The sequence below is a fragment of the Danio rerio genome, chromosome 7 (genome assembly GCF_049306965.1).
Source record: "Danio rerio strain Tuebingen ecotype United States chromosome 7, GRCz12tu, whole genome shotgun sequence".
NCBI classification, from domain to species: Eukaryota; Metazoa; Chordata; class Actinopteri; order Cypriniformes; family Danionidae; genus Danio; species Danio rerio.
This window is the reverse complement of record NC_133182.1, coordinates 51702517-51720756: the sequence shown is the minus strand read 5'-3', so window position 1 is coordinate 51720756 and position 18240 is coordinate 51702517. Positions and strand designations below refer to the sequence as shown.

At 34.9% G+C, this 18240-nt stretch overlaps 1 protein-coding gene across 4 annotated transcripts; it reads right to left on the bottom strand.

The window, feature by feature from the left end:
• Window positions 1-652: 652 nt before the first annotated feature.
• On the bottom strand, window positions 653-17775 carry slc1a2a (solute carrier family 1 member 2a). 4 transcript variants are annotated; one of them, XM_021477554.3, is made up of 12 exons: window positions 17697-17775; window positions 15630-15769; window positions 13249-13401; window positions 11082-11332; window positions 10815-10950; window positions 10606-10732; window positions 7873-8106; window positions 7559-7753; window positions 4712-4846; window positions 3561-3774; window positions 1071-1124; window positions 666-908 (listed from the first exon to the last, which is right to left on the bottom strand). In XM_021477554.3, the coding sequence occupies exons 2-11, from the start codon at window positions 15757-15759 to the stop codon at window positions 1107-1109; spliced, it is 1593 nt and encodes a 530-aa protein (XP_021333229.1). In that variant the 5' UTR covers window positions 15760-15769; window positions 17697-17775; the 3' UTR covers window positions 666-908; window positions 1071-1106. The 4 variants fall into 4 exon arrangements, with proteins under 4 accessions (XP_005166534.1, XP_021333229.1, NP_001177234.1 ...); XM_005166477.5 differs by lacking the exon at window positions 1071-1124 and having other exon boundaries at window positions 653-908; XM_005166478.6 differs by lacking the exon at window positions 666-908 and having other exon boundaries at window positions 1018-1124.
• Between the last annotated feature and the right edge of the window lie 465 nt (window positions 17776-18240).

The following is an 18240-nucleotide window of genomic DNA, read 5'->3' as shown; positions in this document are numbered from 1 at the left end:
ATCAGTGATCTAGCATCCAAACAAATGGGATTTCATTTAATATTATCGTCTTCTCTCTGCACAGTTTGCAGTTGATGTCTTCAAGGCAAGATTGCAACTTAGCAAATAAACATATAAATAAATCGACAACTTAACAAAGCACACAGATACGTACAAAACCTACACACATGCAAGTCCCTTAAACATATCAAACAGTTCACTTCACAAGCCAACAGTATATCACAACCAACAGTACTGTCAGATAACGTCGATCAACTCGATGTCTGAATGCTCTCTAATTGCTGACGTGGCAATTACGTTGAGCGGCGTCTAAAAATAAGTGGCAGCATTTGGAGGCAAACGGCTATTTCCGAACCTCTAAGTACATTGGTAAGCTCTTATAAGAGGCTGATCTGGAGTGCCGCTACCAAGGGTTAATCCACCTAAGCCAAACTAGTCAAAGGTATGGTCAGCAAACAAGCTGCACTTCTGTCTACCTGCCACTAGTGGTGCTTTAGGGTCAGTCTGGGGTCGATAGCCCTAAGGCAGCAGGTTATAGACCAATCATCAATCCTAAAACTATATATATATATATATATATATATATATATATATATATATATATATATATATATATATATATATATATATATATATACCCCGTATGAACCACAATCAGTGCCAGCTAAATTCAGATGTACTGAGATTGTAATACAAAAAAACAAGGTGTTTGTGCATGTGAAAAAATGTGTGAAAACTTCTGACTGTTTATATGCATAATGTTAGCATTTGGTTTTCAGCAGAAAGGATAAGCTTGTGGGACTCAGGATAAGGCGGTGCTGGATCTGTGTGCTGTGTTACTCGCGAATCCATGGTTCCTCCTCAACAAGTGAGAACTCCGCAGGGGAGCCATTTGAGGCCAAGGTTACCTGAAAGCAATTATCAGGGACAACTAACTGTTGGACCAAGGCACAGTTAAAATGCATTAACCGGTGCTAACTAAACTGTTTAGGGTTTGGAGCAGAGAATTCAGGTAGTTTGATATTTTAACAGCACAGTTTATAATTCCAAATTCACAAAAATGTACCCACCACATGACAGATAATAATTAGCTGCAGCGGGATTCCTTACAGAATGCTGAAAGTCTGAATGCAGATAGAGAAAATCATTTGAATCATTGTAAACTTTGCATTCTTTTTTATTTCCTAATTTTAGGTGAATCTCTGTCCAAAGCTAGTCTTCTAAAGGGGGGTGTGAAAAAGTGCCATGCGTGCTACCACACAAACCTATGCATCTGTGAAACACAGGGTCGAAATGTCTACTCAAGTGCAGTGAAAAGTGGCATGAATTCATAAAAAAAGAGAAAGAAAATAATGGTGTTTTCTTATAATAGTCACTTTTCTGTCAAGCTTAAAAACACTGAGCTTGAAAGAAATGAAATAGCAGCTTTTGTCTTTGCATTTATATGCTGATTTGACTCTCTTTTGATTTTTACTCGACAAAAGGCAGCTTGGCATTGATTGATACTAGATATTTTCTGTACATTCTAAAAAATAAAGGTTCCAAAAAGGTTTTTTTTTTTTTTTTTACAGTGATGGCATTGAAGAACTATTTGGGGTTTTCCAAAACTGCTTTCAAAGATAATTTTTAAGTGTGAAGAAAATTTTAAAGGGATGCTTCACCCAAAGAAAATCTCAGTTGAGATTCATTTTTGACATTTATTTATTTTTTATCTTTTCAAAAGAAAACTTTTTTTTTTTTTTTCGAAGATATTACATTGTGAACTGGTAGCCACTGACTGAGTATTTTATAATAGCAGCAACAGCTACTGGTTTCATTCATTCATTCCTTCATTCATTCATTCATTCATTCATTCATTCATTCATTTTTCTTCAGCTTAGTCTCTATTTCAGAGGTCGCCACAACCGAATAAACCGCCAACTATTACAGCAGAGCTAAATTTGAGTTGGATCTTGCCGGATCCTGTTACGGAAAATGTCTGATATTCCTGTTTTGTGTTCTGGTATTTATTTTAATTTGTGTGCAGTAAACTTGTGCGCGGTGAATACCTACGTGTTTGTGTGTGTGTGTGTGTGTGTGCGTGTGTGTGTGAGAAAGAGAGAGGGGGGGAGAACATGAATGCAAACGCTGTGTGGAGTGTGTGCGTGCAGTGCACACACATAATAGTAGTCACCATGCGCAAGTTAAAACAAAACTATTGGGCCTCAACAATTTTTTTAAGCCAATCAGCTTTCTCATGTTTATGTTTCTCATTGGTTGATGATTGTTGTTTCGCGCGCAGTGAATAAATCAAAATAAATAATGGCACAGTGTCCCACCTAGATAATATTTGTATTTTAAAAATGGCAAAGATACAGTCATTTTATATTTTGCATTTTAATTTATATTAAAAAATTTTAAAACCAATAGTAAATCTGATAATGAGCCTGATCAAAAGAGCTATTGAGAAGATGCAACTGCACGAATTAATCAGGATAGCGGAAGAAACAAAGCGATCTCAAGTCAGCCAAAAATGTGAGAGAAGAGGTAACTGTGGGCTCTTCTTGAAGATTAGACTGAGTGAGTCATTTAATTATTTGTTTTTCACCTGGCATATAATAGTCAAGTGAACCAAATAGTGATTGAAACTGCACAAATATTATTTATTTTATACGGTTTGTAGCTACATGTTTTTACTATCCATGACTGACCTATAACATTATATATAGCACAAAATATTAAAAGACTGTTCAGAAAAGTGACTCTTTTTATGTGCAATCACCGTTTAATGATGTCATGTTCCGGGAAAACTGGACGTCGATCTTGGTAACTTTTATTTCCTGATTTTGTTCCGGGAATTATTCCTTTCCAAATTAAGCACTGTATTCCGGCATATGTTTTACGCAATAGATGCCCTTCCAGCCGCGACCCAGTGCTGGGAAACACCAATACACACTCATTCACATGTACACTCATCGACTACGGGCAATTTAATTTATCCAATTTACCTATAGCGCATGTCTTTAGACTGTGGGGGAACTGGAGCACTCAGAGGACAACCATGCCAACACTGGGAGAACACGCCATCACTATTAGTTTCACACATTTTTAAAAATAGTTTTTCAATTAAAAAACTAATAAAGGTTTGGAACCACCAGAGGTGAGTAAATGCTGAGAAAATGCTCATTTTGGGTGAAGTATCACTTTAATAATCTAGAATTGTACATAATCAACATTATTTTGTGTGATAGTTAAAGGTTATTCATGGAACCATCAATGCCAATAAACTTCCTTTATTTTTTAAAGTGTACACATGCAACTGCCAAATTCATCAGATCTAACCACTGATATGGGCAAAGCCTGCCCAAAACTGCCATTTCACCAAGTACCAGAACAAATAAATAAACAATATTTATTTATTCTTTTATATAATTTCATCTCTTGTGCATTCACATCAGCAATGATCAAAAATACAAAAGAGTAAAAAAAATAAAATAAAATCACAATGATACATACAAAGTTAAGGAATGAAAAGAAAGCATCTACATACAGGTTTCTATGTCAGTGAGAGTGAAATGTACCTTGCAGTCATCTATTTGGATCGGCTGACAGGAGTTGTGATATACACCGTGGTTAGAGTTATTCTCGTAATAGGACTGTGTCTTGGCCATCTCAAAGTCATCTGGCCGAATCTGCTGTGCATCGAACATGTCAAGCTCATCTTTAGAGAGGTGGTACACGATTCCTGCCCCGTACGAGTCGCCAATGACATTGACTGATGTTCGGAAGCGATCCCTGTTTGATAAAGCAGAAGGGAACAAAGAGGTGCCACATCTCTCAAGGCTAAACGACATATAAATGCCATTAGGGCTTGTCCTAACATGAAACGCAAATGTGTAAATATGTCATGAGATTTTAGTTAATGCTAAAACTTAAAATGAGCCATACTCTTGATTGACCAACCCAGACTCATTCTGAAAACGTACCACTATATACATTTCTGGAGAGTGCCAAATACGTCCCAGGAGCTACTTTTTTTTTTGCAGTTTTCATTTTCGTGAATCCACCAAAGGCTGCTGTGTACGCTATTTTAGATCTCAAATTTCTCTCGCGAGTGCCATTCGTGCCTGCTGTTCTGTAAATCCACCAGAGTGGACTGACCAACTCACTGACTGACCGATCGACTGACCCACCCTCCTCCTTTCCTAAACCCAATTAATAGTGTTTTTAAAAGCACCGACTGACCCACCCACCAACTTCCCTAACCTCAACCTACAGATTTAAAAAGCAAACCAGAAAAATTTTTCGCCTAATTTTTTTTCCGCATTTTCAGATTTTACCACATTCTTACCCGGTTATTTACCTGATTATTTGATTTTTAGGCTTGTTTTTTGCCTTCATTTCTGGGAGCGTTCTTTACCAGACTCACACCCCGTTGTCATGGTCAACTCCTCTATGCATCTCAAGTCTGCCTGCGTACATGGCGAGCTACTGGACAGACTGGAACAGTGGGAAAGCAGTTCATAAGGAGTTGGGTTGGTGTCAGCGCGAAAAGGAACGGCATCATACCACCCCGTAGCATTCGTTTTAGAGACGAAATGCAACTACACATACTTTTGGCTACATTATTTGTAATCTCCAGAAACGTATATAGGGCTACTTTTTTAGAATGAGCCTATATTGTGATGGACAGCAATTGCTTAAAGTAACATCTGAGATTGCTTTAACTTACAGAAGCCAGTCGACTGCTACCAGTAAACTGATGTCTTGAGTCGGCAGTCCAACAGCTGTCAAGATCAGAAGCATTGTCACCAAACCAGCACTGGGAATACTGGCTGCTCCAACACTAGCCAGAGTGGCCGTCAGGCTACAAACAAAAAGGAAAAAGGTTTTAGATAAGACTAGCTGCTCAGTAAAATGAAAAATGCAATTAATTAATGTCATAACAGGTCATGGTTATGACGTGTAATTGGTGTAATGCAATGTGTTTACATGGTTTAAGTTATAAAACACACAATTTTCCCACAGACCGTCTATTATTGTTGCTCATCTCTCTTTCTGAAATGTGTTTATCTTTACACAGCTCAACAAACTGAATAGCACACAGTGCTCTGATTAGTCAACTTTTCATTGTATCGTGATTGGCACCTAACGAGCACCCAATGCAATCTCAAGACAGTTCGAAACTTTTTTTTATTTAATGGCTAATTGTTATTTATTTGTATAATTTCATTCATATATGAGGGCTAGGCTTTTGGACTGGCCACAAACAGCATCTCCACAACATGTGAGATTAAAAATTATGCTTTCTTTTCTTAAGTATACATTTGGGCAGTGTTTTGAAAATCTTCACATCAAATGATGTAAGTTTTAATGATAGATTTTAGGAAGGTGTGGATGTTTTCAGTTTCATAAAGAATAGTTTGAGACATAAAGATAATCTTTGACACTTATTGGACAAACAACTTGTAAAAAGACAAAGACAAAACGCTCAGTAAAATGTAAATCACAGAGCTCTCCCAGATAAGTTTGGTGCTGTGACCAAATATCTTTAAATGACAACTAGCAATGAAGGTCTGCACTCACTAATTGGTTAAATAGATTATAGGAGAAAACAAAAAAACAAACATTTCAGCAGTGTGACTGCATCAGTGTCAAAAAAAAAAAAAAACATAAAATTGTGCCATTTCACCCTATTTATTAAAATACATTGTACCTACTAAAAAAAAAAATTGTGAACTCAAATTTGATTGTAGCTAAACTTAACGGAAGGAGTTGAAGTAGATTTCTAGTTTTCTATAATTCTTGCATCAGACCATATTAGGCCAAAATAAATGCTGAAATTAAGTGTTTATTCATATTCATATATCCTCAAAAGGGTGTTGTTTGCAGTATGTATCACGTACACTACACCGCAACGCCACTAAAAGCAGAAGAAATATGCTGCATAGATAGATTTTGACTTGGCTGCTAGTTTAAGCTTGTTTGTTGCTATTTATGTGCAAGTTCTTGCTGGTTCATAGCTGGTCAGGGGTAAAGTCTAGATCAGATGCGCGGCCGGCCGGAAGTGTGTTATGCACATTAATATAGCAGCATTTTATGACACTGTATAACAATAATTAATATTTTACAGTACTGTGATGGTTGGGTTTAAGGTTGGGGTGGGGGTAGACGTTAATAAAATACAGTAAATGGAAAATTTTATGAATAATATAAATAATTCACTTTAATTTCTGGCCGCAACCATATCCGATCTAGCAACAACCCTGGTCAGGACCAGCAAAGGACAAGCTTAATCCAGCTCATCACCAGCCAGTTTATGCTAGGAATACACTCTGTAATTTTAGTCCAATTTTAAGTTGGATTCTGACTCGTCTTTGAATTATACTAAATTTCAGCTTTGATGTGCATCATTTATCATGGTGCATGCGGTGTACCAATTGGTAATAAGGATATTTTGGTCGGGCCTCACGAGGGAATTGAACTTTTAGGAAGTTTTTGTGCCCTCACCACACCTGTGTGAACACAGAAATAAACACACACACCCGCACACTTCTGGAGTTCACATGGGTGCAATGCTATAAAATTAAAGGATATTTTTTTCAAAATGCAAAGAAACAATTACAAATGTTTGATATTGCATTTATATATTTGTGATTTCAGATTTGATTAGAAAACTGCTACTAAACAATTAAACCATATAGTGTGTGCACTAATTGTAAACCAAGTGTTCTCAAAAACAAATGTGACACAAAACTCCATTTGCATTTTTATTGTTATTATTTTTACAGTGTCTTACGTACCAAGCAAACTATGTCATAAAAGCAGTTCATATGGAGATACGTGAAACAAATGTATTTGTTTACAAATGAAGCTTATTGTTTATGTTGAGGTCTTCACAAACCAAAAAATTAATTATTAAATAAAATAGAAGGTTTATTTGTCTATAATCTGCTCATGAAATAATTTTTTGTTGGTGTTTTCATGCCTCCTACACTCTTAGAAATAAAAGTATGCAAGTTGTCGCTGGGGTGGTAACTTATTAATACCTCAAGAGTACATATTCGTACCTAAAAAGTTCCAAAAGAGTTCCAAAAGAGTTCCCCATAAAATTTTAAGGTACTAATGAATATGTTTGAGGTACCTACACTGAAAAAAATTATTCAGAGATGATTCCTTGGATTTACTCAATTTTTTTACGTTAAGTGGTTGTAAACAATTTATTTGTGTTGAATTTAAACAAACAAATTAAGTTGAACATTATTAAACTTAATTTGTTTGTTTAAATTCAACACAAATAAATTGTTTGCAACAGTTCTGCATGCAACACTTTTTTCAGTGTATATGGACCCTTTAAGTACAAATTTGTACCTTTTGAAAAGGTACCACCCCAGTGAAAGCTTGCATACTTTTATTTCTGAGAGTGTAGTATATAGAAGTTGGACTGAAGCATGTGTTGGCAGTGTTTACAATGAGCATGAGCAATGAATGAGCAACAAAAATAATGTTGTGGTACAAACAATGTATTGTAAATTTATACTAAATTGTTTATTTTTTTTGTCTAGAAATTTGCTCTTACCTGACTGTCACGATCTGACCAGGATCAAGTTCGATTCCATTCATCTGGGCAATAAAAATGGCAGCTACGGCCTCATAAAGTGCAGTACCGTCCATGTTGATGGTTGCTCCAACAGGTAACACGAATCGCGTCACTCTCTTGTCGATACCCAGATTTTCTTCCAAGCAGCGGAAAGTGACAGGTAATGTGCCAGCACTACAAAAATTGCATATCAAAAATTGAGACACAACCAAACATAACAAACTAAACTCTTTAGTTCAACGTGTGTCATACAAATATCTAAGGGAAAACATAATTAAAGGAAAGTGACTAACCTGGAAGCTGTTCCTAAGGCGGTGACCCAAGCTTGGAAAAGTCCCATGAAGAATTTGAATGGGTTTTTCCGAACGATTACAAAATATATTAAGGGAAGAAATATGCCTCCATGAATAATGAGTCCAACGATGACCGTGACCATGTACATGCCCAGTTGTTTGGCCACCATTTCCAGATCATTAATGGAGATGATCTTCCCACAGATCAAACACGCAATACCAATGGGGGAATACCTGTGACAGGACAGAAAAACAAATTAATAGCTAAACTACACCTTCAACAGGAAATATAGTTGGTCAGTTTAATAAAGTTAAAGGAAACAAATACAGTAAACAAAAACACACTACACAAGGAAATGGGAACACCTTAGTTTCAGTATTCACACAATTAACTGCTAGCTTATTACATGTTTATTATTATGATACTGGCTTTTTATTAGTACTCATAAAGAATGATCTTATTCTACATCTCTAGTCCTACCCAATATCTAAACCTAAAAATATTAATAAGCAGCCAATTAGGAGATTATTGAGATAAAATACTTAGTTAAGGGTTTGTTATACCATGCAGCAAAGCGTGATCAAATACATTCATATTTTATTTAGCAAAAGTCCAATAAACTAAAGTCAATTAATCAATCAAATAGTTTTATTCAGCAGTGATGTATTAAACTGAACAGCTCTTCTGAAAATGCATATATAATAAAACATTTATAATAAAGGTAAAATCACAGTATCACAATTGCCACACACAAATTCAAGTTATATGTAGTTAGTTAATATTGAGAAATGTGTCCTAATACCCCCAAAAGACAAATCAGAATAATGTCTGAAGGATGCTTTGACACTAAAGAGCTGCATTTTTTTTAAAGTAGAAATAAAAAATATTTAAAGTTATTTTAAACTAATTATGATTATATATATATATATATATATATATATATATATATATATATATATATATATATATATATATATATATATATATATTTTTTTTTTTTTTTTTTTTTTTTTTTTTTTTTTTAACGGTTTGTTTTCATCAGATAAATTCAGGATTGGTCAGAAGAGATGTGTTTACAAATAATTCTATTACCCAAAAGTTTAAATAGTAGTGTAGAATAAACTAAAAATATAGCTTTTAAGACAGGAATGGTACGGAGACCCGTAAGGGGTATGATGGTGGGGGAAAAATAGATGTAAGAAAAAAAAATGGGTGTAGGAAAAAAAATGTGTGTACGAAAAAAAAAAATGTGTGTAAGAAAGACATTTTAAAAATCAATAGGAAAATATTTATTTTTTAAGTTTTCCACAAACACTTCCTGTTCACTTCACACATGTTAAACCTCCCAATTTTGCCGGGATTTTCCTGTATTTTAATTAAATTAAATTTAATTAATTTTATGTTTATTTCCATAGCACATTTGCAATGTAGATTGTGTCAAAGCAGCTTAACATAGAAGTTCTAGTAGAAGCTGTGTCAGTGCAGTTTTCAGAGTTGAAGTTCACTTTAAGTTTAAGTTTTACAATTCTATCCTTCTATCATCCCATTTAAGTATTTTCCCATATTTCTCTCATATTTTTAATCTTGAAAGCATGTTGAAATTAATATAAAAATGTCTACATTCGTCCTCTTTCCATTAATGCTGTTCATTGATCGTTACCCTTCACATGCAACCTCATCAAATACAGAGCAGCAAATAAATATCTTGTTTTGTTTTATTTGATAACAGAGGTGTCATTATAAGAATGCACAGATCTATAATGAAAGCACTTTATTACTTCAGTAACTGTTTGTGCTGGTTTAAGACTAAATTAGTTGTGCTCTAAAAAATGCTGGATGAATGTATGTTTACATATTATTCATATAAGTATTCTGTTTAAACACACACCCAAATCCCAAAGTGTCCAGCACTTTAGCTCCTCTAAATGGCGTGTACAGAAGCTGATTTGGCAGTTCATTCCGCTGTGGCAACCCCAGATTAATAATGGGACTAAGCTGAAAAGAAAATGAATGAATGAGAAGCTGATCTGGGATCAGTTTATCAAACACAGCGCATCCATCAATGAGTGCTTATACATGCAGTCACTGATTCAGAGGTTGCATTGGAAGGGCTACAATCGACGCACATCAATTCAGACATTTCATATTAATTTCAGCATGCTTTCAAGATTAAAAATGTGAGAGAAATATGGTAAAATACCTAATGATAAGATAATAGCGAGATAGAATGGTAAAATAAAGGAGAATCACAGCAAAAAAATGGGAAGGTTGATGTGTATGAAGTGAACAGAAAGTATTTGTGGAACATTTTTACGAGGGAACGCAAAAACTTAAAGAAAAAAAATTTTTCTATCACTCAGTTTTTTTTTCTCCCATCCATTTTTTCCACCTCATTCATGTCCTTTCCGGGTCTCCGTAGTAATGAGTGTTGTTTAAAAGTTTTAGAACTTGTTGATCCACTTGAAATGTTGACTACTATATGCACTCCAAAAAGTGAAGTAAACTTGCTGCTTAAAAGGCAACAAATTAATTTGACTTACAAAAAGGCATACATTGACTTAACTTTTAATTTGTTTACCTAATAATCATAAGGCGACATATTTAGTTGACATGTTTTTATTTAGTAAAGTCAACTAATTGCTTTTTACAGTGTACTTTATCTGCACAGTAAATAAATCAGTCAAAAAATAGTATGAAATGTGATCAATGGGATTAAAATCATGAATACTGACCACATGATCATGCCGACAAGCCTCATAACGATCTCATTGAGAGTGTTGAAGAAATCAACCATCAGTTTGGCCTTCTCTCCCATCTTTCCCATGCAAATCCCAAATGCCACAAAGAAACCAATGATACCTACAAGAACACATAACACATCATCTTAATGCGATGTACGTTAATGATCTTTTCATGCATATATCATGAAGCCATTTGATACCTAACACATTCATGCCGCTCTTGAACTGAAGAGATTTCTTGATCACATATTTCGCTGCACCCTTGGTAGCGTTTCGTCCAAACCGAGTTGGAGGGGGAGGAGGAGCGATTTCCACCTTAGTAGTAACAGTCTGGATCTAAAAGACATTTTATATGAATCATTAAGACATTGAATATTAACGAGAGACCATTAACTGTTATAAAATTTACAGAATAAGTTTAAAGAATGAGATTAAATAAAAAAACAAAGCACTCTAGGAACACAAACCTGCTGGAAACAAGCCTGAACGAGATTTTCTGGAAACAGATTTCGGATGAGATCAAAGAAGGCATCTAAACTGGACACTTCGTCATTCTTTTTGCCCTCGCCCAGGTTTGCCTTGAGTTTGGGGTTTCCAGGGTGGATGAGGAGCACCAGAATCACCCCCAGCACAGCTGCGATGACAGTGGTGGACATGTAGTAAATCATGGCCCTTGTGCCCAGGCGGCCACTCGACTTGGCATCCAAGCCAGCTAAACCTAAAAGAAATAAGAATAATAATAACTATTATGATAAACAACAGCAAAGCGTTACGACCATCAATGCATTTTCACCCCATATACAAATCTGATCTATGCAAATATATGTCAATTTTGTATGTGATATGATTAAAGGTCCCATGAAGTGCTTGGAAATATGCAGTTTTGTTCGATGTTTGACATATTCTAAACTGAAACACCGAAAGGGTGGGACATATATAGAGTAGCTCCTCCCCCTTTAAAAAAAAACAATAGCGTTTTGCTCTGCTAGTCAGAGCGGTTGAGCTCAAGTGTATCAAATGAAAAGGAAATGACCTGTGTCTTGAATGGGGCGGGCATGTCAGATACTAAAGAGCATTTGATTGGTTATGATTTGATTAGAAGCTGTAGTGTGAGGTGACGTGAATAAAGCTGTTGATGGGACAAACGTTACAAACTACGAGCTTTACATGTTTATATCAGTTTTATATCTTCTAAATGTTAATTTTGTTGTCTAAATGTGATTGTTTTGGGTCAATCTAGCTTATAAATATTCTAAAAACCAATAATACCGAAAATACAGATAATAACATTATGTACTGTCATCATGGCTAAGATTGAAGAAATCGGTTATTAGAAATGAGTTATTAAAACTATTATGTTCAGAAATGTGTTGAAAAAATCTTCTTTCTATTAAATGGAAACTAGGAAAAAAATAAATAAGGCCTATTAATTCAATGGGGCTAATCATTTTGACTGTATGTGTAATTCCAATAGTTGAAAAAATATATACTTAAACAGACATTTTTTGCAATATTTTAAAATATATATTGCATATATGACATATATTTTAAATACTTTATGTGAACTCTGAATATGTACTATATGTATGACATAATTGTATTTAGTTAATACATTTATATTACATTTCTATATGGGACAAGGCTACCATGCCATCCTTTTTTAACTATATCATTGTACAGTTTTGTAGACAGAGGTTATTACTCTGGTTTGGTTTCATAATTATTGCTGTGATTTGTGAATGAGTAATATATTAGGAATTTACATTCAATTTTTTTATTTTCTCTTTTTGTAACATGTTGAAACGTGTTGCTCTCATAAACCACTGAAACTGATCCACCCTCAAAAAACAGGCATACTTTTTATCTTATACTGAATTACAAAGAAAAGGCTAAAATGACAAACAAGGGCAGAATAAATACAAATTATTATTTAAATATTTATTAAAAAGTAATTGCATATTTTATTAAGCTAAAAGTTATAATATTTCTAATCTTTAAAAAAAATTTGAAAGCATTTTTAAATAATACATTATAAAAGTTTTAATCATTTCATTATTATAATTATTATTATTATTATTATTATTATTATTATTTATTTATTTATTTATTTATTTATTTATTTATTTATTTATTTTTATTATTTTATTTTTTTGTGACATAATTAATTGCTGATGCACTGTTTTTCATGCTGGTCCACCAGAGTACACACACACACACACACACACAGATACAAGAACACAAGAACAAGGCATTTTTGTTGTGTGTTGTTAGCATGGCTGGAGGTGTTTTACATATTTCTCTCTCTCTCTCTTTTGTGCAACATGTTTTAACTTTCTGCTCATGAACCACTGAAACTGATCCACCCTTAATAAAGTGATATGCTTGAAATGCTGACACTGAATTTAAAGTGTCAACCCTACTAACCAAAGTGTTCATTCAAGGGTAGAATAATTACAATATATTCACATATTATTATTATTATTACAATACACTTTTTTATTTTATAATAAATTAACTGATGAATCTGGTTTTATGTCAGTTAATTAGCATACAAAATAATAATATAAAAAACAAATAAAAAGGATATTGACAGCACAATGTAGTCTGGCTGGAGGTGTGTATGTATAACCATACCTGTGATCAAACTTGAGATGATCAGTGGCAAAATGACCATTTTTAACATCCTCATCAAAATGTCGCCAGGGAAGGCAATGACCATGATGACATCAGCGGGCAGTGGTGATGCGTACCGCAGCAAAATACCAGCTACTGAACCAGTGATCACACCTGAGGGCCACACAGAGGAACATCAGGAACAGCACATTCAATTCATTTAATGCTAATATACATACATAAAGATAAACTAGGCGACGTGTGGTGCAGTCAGCCTGATCTCACGAGAAAACGTAAGTATTTTACGTTTTGGCAGTTTAGTGGCTAAAGTTGTACAAAATGGTACGATTTTAAAAAGGAGGCGTGGCACCTAACCCCACTTCTAACCCCAACCGTCATTGGGGGATAAGCAAATTGTACTAAATTGTACGAATTAGATCGTACAAATTCATACGAATTAGCCACTAAATGAAAAAGTTACGAATTGCCGTGAGATTGTGTTGGGTGCAGTAGGTAGTGCAGTCGCCTCACAGCAAGTAGGTCGCTGGTTCGTGCCTTGACTGGGTCAGTTGGCGTTTCTGTGTGGAGTTTGCATGTTATCCCCGCGTTTGCACGGGTTTCCTCCGGGTGCTCCGGTTTCCCCCACAGTCCAAAGATATGCGATACAGGTGAATTGGGTAGGCTAAATTATCCATAGTGTATGAGTGTGAATGTGTGTGTATGGATGTTTCCCAGAGATGGGTTGCGGCTGGAAGGGCATCCGCTACGTAAAACATATGCTGGATAAGTTGGCAGTTCATTCCGCTGTGGCGACCCCAGATTAATAAAGGGACTAAGCCGAAGAGAAAGAAAATGATGATACACTAGTCAGCATTTAAACTATACATACACTCTCAGAAATAAAGGTACGCAAGCTGTCATTGAAGTGGTATCTTTTCAAAAGGAACACATTTGTACCTAAAATGTCCATACTAATACCTCAAGGGTACATATTTTACATTACTATACACATACATTACTATATACTTTTGAGGTACCAATTTGGACCTTTTTAAGTACAAATTTGTCCCTGTTGAAAAGGTACCATCCCAGTGAAAATTCGCTTTACTTTATTTCTGAGCGTGTAGTATGAGTGAACACTACTATACATTACAAATCTTTAAAAATATGCCTTTTATTTTATAAGTGATCTAATGGTTTGGCCACGGCAAGTAAATATGGTGAGTCTTTAAATTAGGGAACACATTTTTGACAACTAATTGCTTAATTATTAGCATGTAAATTACTAAACTATTGGCTATAAATAAACAATTATAAAACACTTGTTTTATTCTATACCTTATCTTTGGTATCTTTGCCTTATTCTATAGATTCATGTTTCCTTAATCTCATATCTGAACATATCTACAATAACATTTACTTTACTTTTAATTTAGTAAGCAGTATTTAAAACTCTTGGTAAAAATGTGTTCAGTAATCTAAAGGGTTATTATGAATACAAACCATGGAGCTTCACAGAATAATCTCAAAATATACTTTTGTTATTACTAGTTTTTATTTATTTTTATTTTAGGTCGTGTATGAAGCTGCTTGGATCAGGAAGTCTGAATAAATTAACACGTTATGAAATATAATGTCTTATGCAAACTTGTGCATAGCTTGAATAGCATATAGTCACAATTTATCAACTGATGGCAGTAATCCTTCGTTAACTCTCTGTAGTCTATTTCTTCTAATGCACATGCCACACCACCTAAAAAGGCTTAAAGCCAAAAAGGGGGTGATAAACTATGTTTGGCATTCAGCGGCTTGTAAATGATACAAATGAAGCACAGGCCTCAAATCTAAAAGACCTGTATTTATTTATTTATTTATTTATTTATTTATTTATTTATTTATTTAGACAAACAAGAGATGAATTTTTCTGACAAGTTTAATTTTCAAAGTATATATCATCCAATTTCAGTATTTTGATTATAGTTTACAGATAGATAGATAGATAGATAGATAGATAGATAGATAGATAGATAGATAGATAGATAGATAGATAGATAGATAGATAGATAGATAGATAGATAGATAGATAGATAGATAGATAGATAGATAGATAGATAACAATAACAATTGTTATTGTTATTTTACAGTGAACTTGTAGACTGTATAATTTTAATGGCAACCAAAACTGCCTGTAATACTTTAAATTTTACAGTAGTGTTTTACAATGCATGGTTAACCTAAATGTGGTGTCATATAACACATCATTTAAAAAGTGCATAATTTAGCACAAACAGTAATAAGTTTTTTTGTTTGTTTGTTTGTTTGTTTTTTGCCTGTTAGCAACATTTATTAAGTACAAAACAAACTAATACACACTGATTATACAAACATGAAGAAAGACTTGCCCAGAACAGTGAGCGTTAGAAGCAGGTTCTTCATGAGTTTGTCACAGCAGCTTCCACATATGGACTCTTCAGGCTCTGGAAGAGGATCCAGATGATTCTCATGCATTCTGATCTCCACTTGCTTCTGCATCTTCTTGGCACTGGAGGACAACAAAAGCGAAGCATACAGTAAACTATGTCAATATAAATGATCTGGCATACACTACCAGCTTTGGTTGTGATTTTACACAAGCTTCTGTAAACCACCAAGTAAAATCCATTCATTGTCATCAATACAAACCGTTGTATTCCAGTACGTGTGACAAAAACATGTTTGTGTATGATGTGCTGCAGACACAACAACACTGAATGACAGTGCAGTTTTAATCTAACTGATGCAATCAATGTTCGTGAACCAGAATGGAATGAAAATACGCAGTTCCAGATACTAAAAATGTGTTTTCAGAGTTCAAATTTGATATAAAGCAATAGCCACAGTGATAAAAATCCAAAATAAGATCTGATGAAATTAAGAAGAATGTGAAGATAGTGTATAGATCACATCAGCAGACCCAGGTTTACTGGAAATGTCATGATTTTTGACTACCTGTGGTTTATCACCATCTTTTTTTTTTCGTCCTCCAACTGTATATCAACAGCTGCAGGCGGTCATGTCATGTCACATGACACGAGAGTTGTTCAGCTTTAACGTGGTCTGGATTAAAAGGTTCTTAGAAGTCAGTCCCCTCTCCAGCAGAGATAACCTTGTTTGGTTACATAACCTGTAGGCTTGCAGTAATTAAGCACATGCATGCAACTTTGCAACTGTGCATTTAATCTTGCGCACGTTAAACCAATTTATATGTGTTTTCTTACTATGGTGCAATAGGATTACCATTAATATATGGACCTCAAAGTCTAAATTTGGGAAATGAACTATTGGATAATCATTGTCTGCATGGAAACATGCAAATAGAAACTATCACTGTGCATCCAACAAAAATAATACCAGCAAATGTAATTAAAGGTAACACTTTATTTTGATGGTTTATTTGAGTATTAGTAGACTGTCCTCTTAATATCTGTTGATGCTGCTCCTTCAACAGACATTTAACTGACTATAAGAAACGTTGCAACTACATGTCAACTCACACTAACCCTAACCCTAAACCCCAACCTAACAGTCTACTTATAGTCTAATGAGAATTAGTTTGCATGCAGATGCAATGTAACTTAAATTCAACAAACGAACTATCAAAAAAAAGTATGACCCAATCTAATAATGTTCTTTACTGTTAGTGCACATTGTGAACTCTATAGATGGACTCAGGCTCTTCTGAACAAGATTAAAATGCTGAATGATGCCAAGCAAATCAAAGACTGATACACACAGTTACAGCTCTAACAAGATGAAAGCCTGGCAATCGGTTCATTTTAGCCATTGGTGCACAGCAGTAATTGCGTTGCACATCAGTATGTAGGAAAACTAAGGTGTGTGTGATTGAGTGTTTTGCTTTCACACTTGATTATATAACATCATTTGATGCAAAAAAATTGACTGGGAGTCATTAGTTTTACTATAAGCACACAAATGGATAACTAAGTCTGTAAAATCGTCCCGTTCTCACATGATAAATTAGACCGGTTAATTTAGCAAATGTGTACACTGCATCTAAATAAACAAATGAACCGCATTAGCTGCCACAGTGCATCAGCTCTTTCTTACTGACAGTCTGAGGTGAAGCCTAAAAACAGAGGGTGTCTGCAGGTTATTTACAGATTAAGTACTGAAGAAGCGTCTGTTTTAGGTAATCAGTTTGCTTAGGGCAGATTAGGTGAAGAAATAACTTCAAATGTGTATATAGTACAGGTATTTCAAAGAGATTTAAATATCCCATTTGGATTAGCTGCAAACACCTACAGAGTCACATCAATCTGAATGCAAAATAATAGCTTTTTCAGACTAAATGCAAACATAAAGCTTAATAAAAACCACCAGGTATTAAAGCTATTCAGAAGCTGCGAAATAAAAGTGAACAACACTGGCAAGAGAAAGATCCTCTGAGGCTTTTACATCATCCGTCTTACCTTTTTTGTAGTGCAGATAATGAAAAGGAAGAGTTTCACAACAGTTTGCTAGACAGCCATGGGCTACACAAATGGCTCTGAGTGAAACAACTGTCAATCTACAGTTTATCCAGCAGGGAATCTGCTAAAGGTCATTAGAAATGCCAATCAAAGGCTCCAGGATGCGGGCTGACGGCAGTGCAATAAGTTGTCACTGTGATGCAATCAGCTTGCTTGCAAGATCAGTCAAACCAATGGACAGGAGGTTCCATGCACAATCCTCGCTCTTTGAATTGATCTTATCCCACCATTAGTATTAGAGAAATGGGCGAAGAGGTGCTGCTAAGGGCTCCGTGGGGCAACAGGAAGGAGGAGTCCAGCGGCCAGATTATGTGTAAGTAGTGGCTAATATGCTTGAGACTCCTCGTCCTCTCTCTCTCATTGTTTCACCCCCTCCAACTCACAGCCCAGGTCTGATCTTCTCTAATGAGCTCTGAAATGAATGGAGGGAATCAAAGAGTGATGCGTGGCTGAAATTCACTCTCAGGCAAGATGTTTGACTACA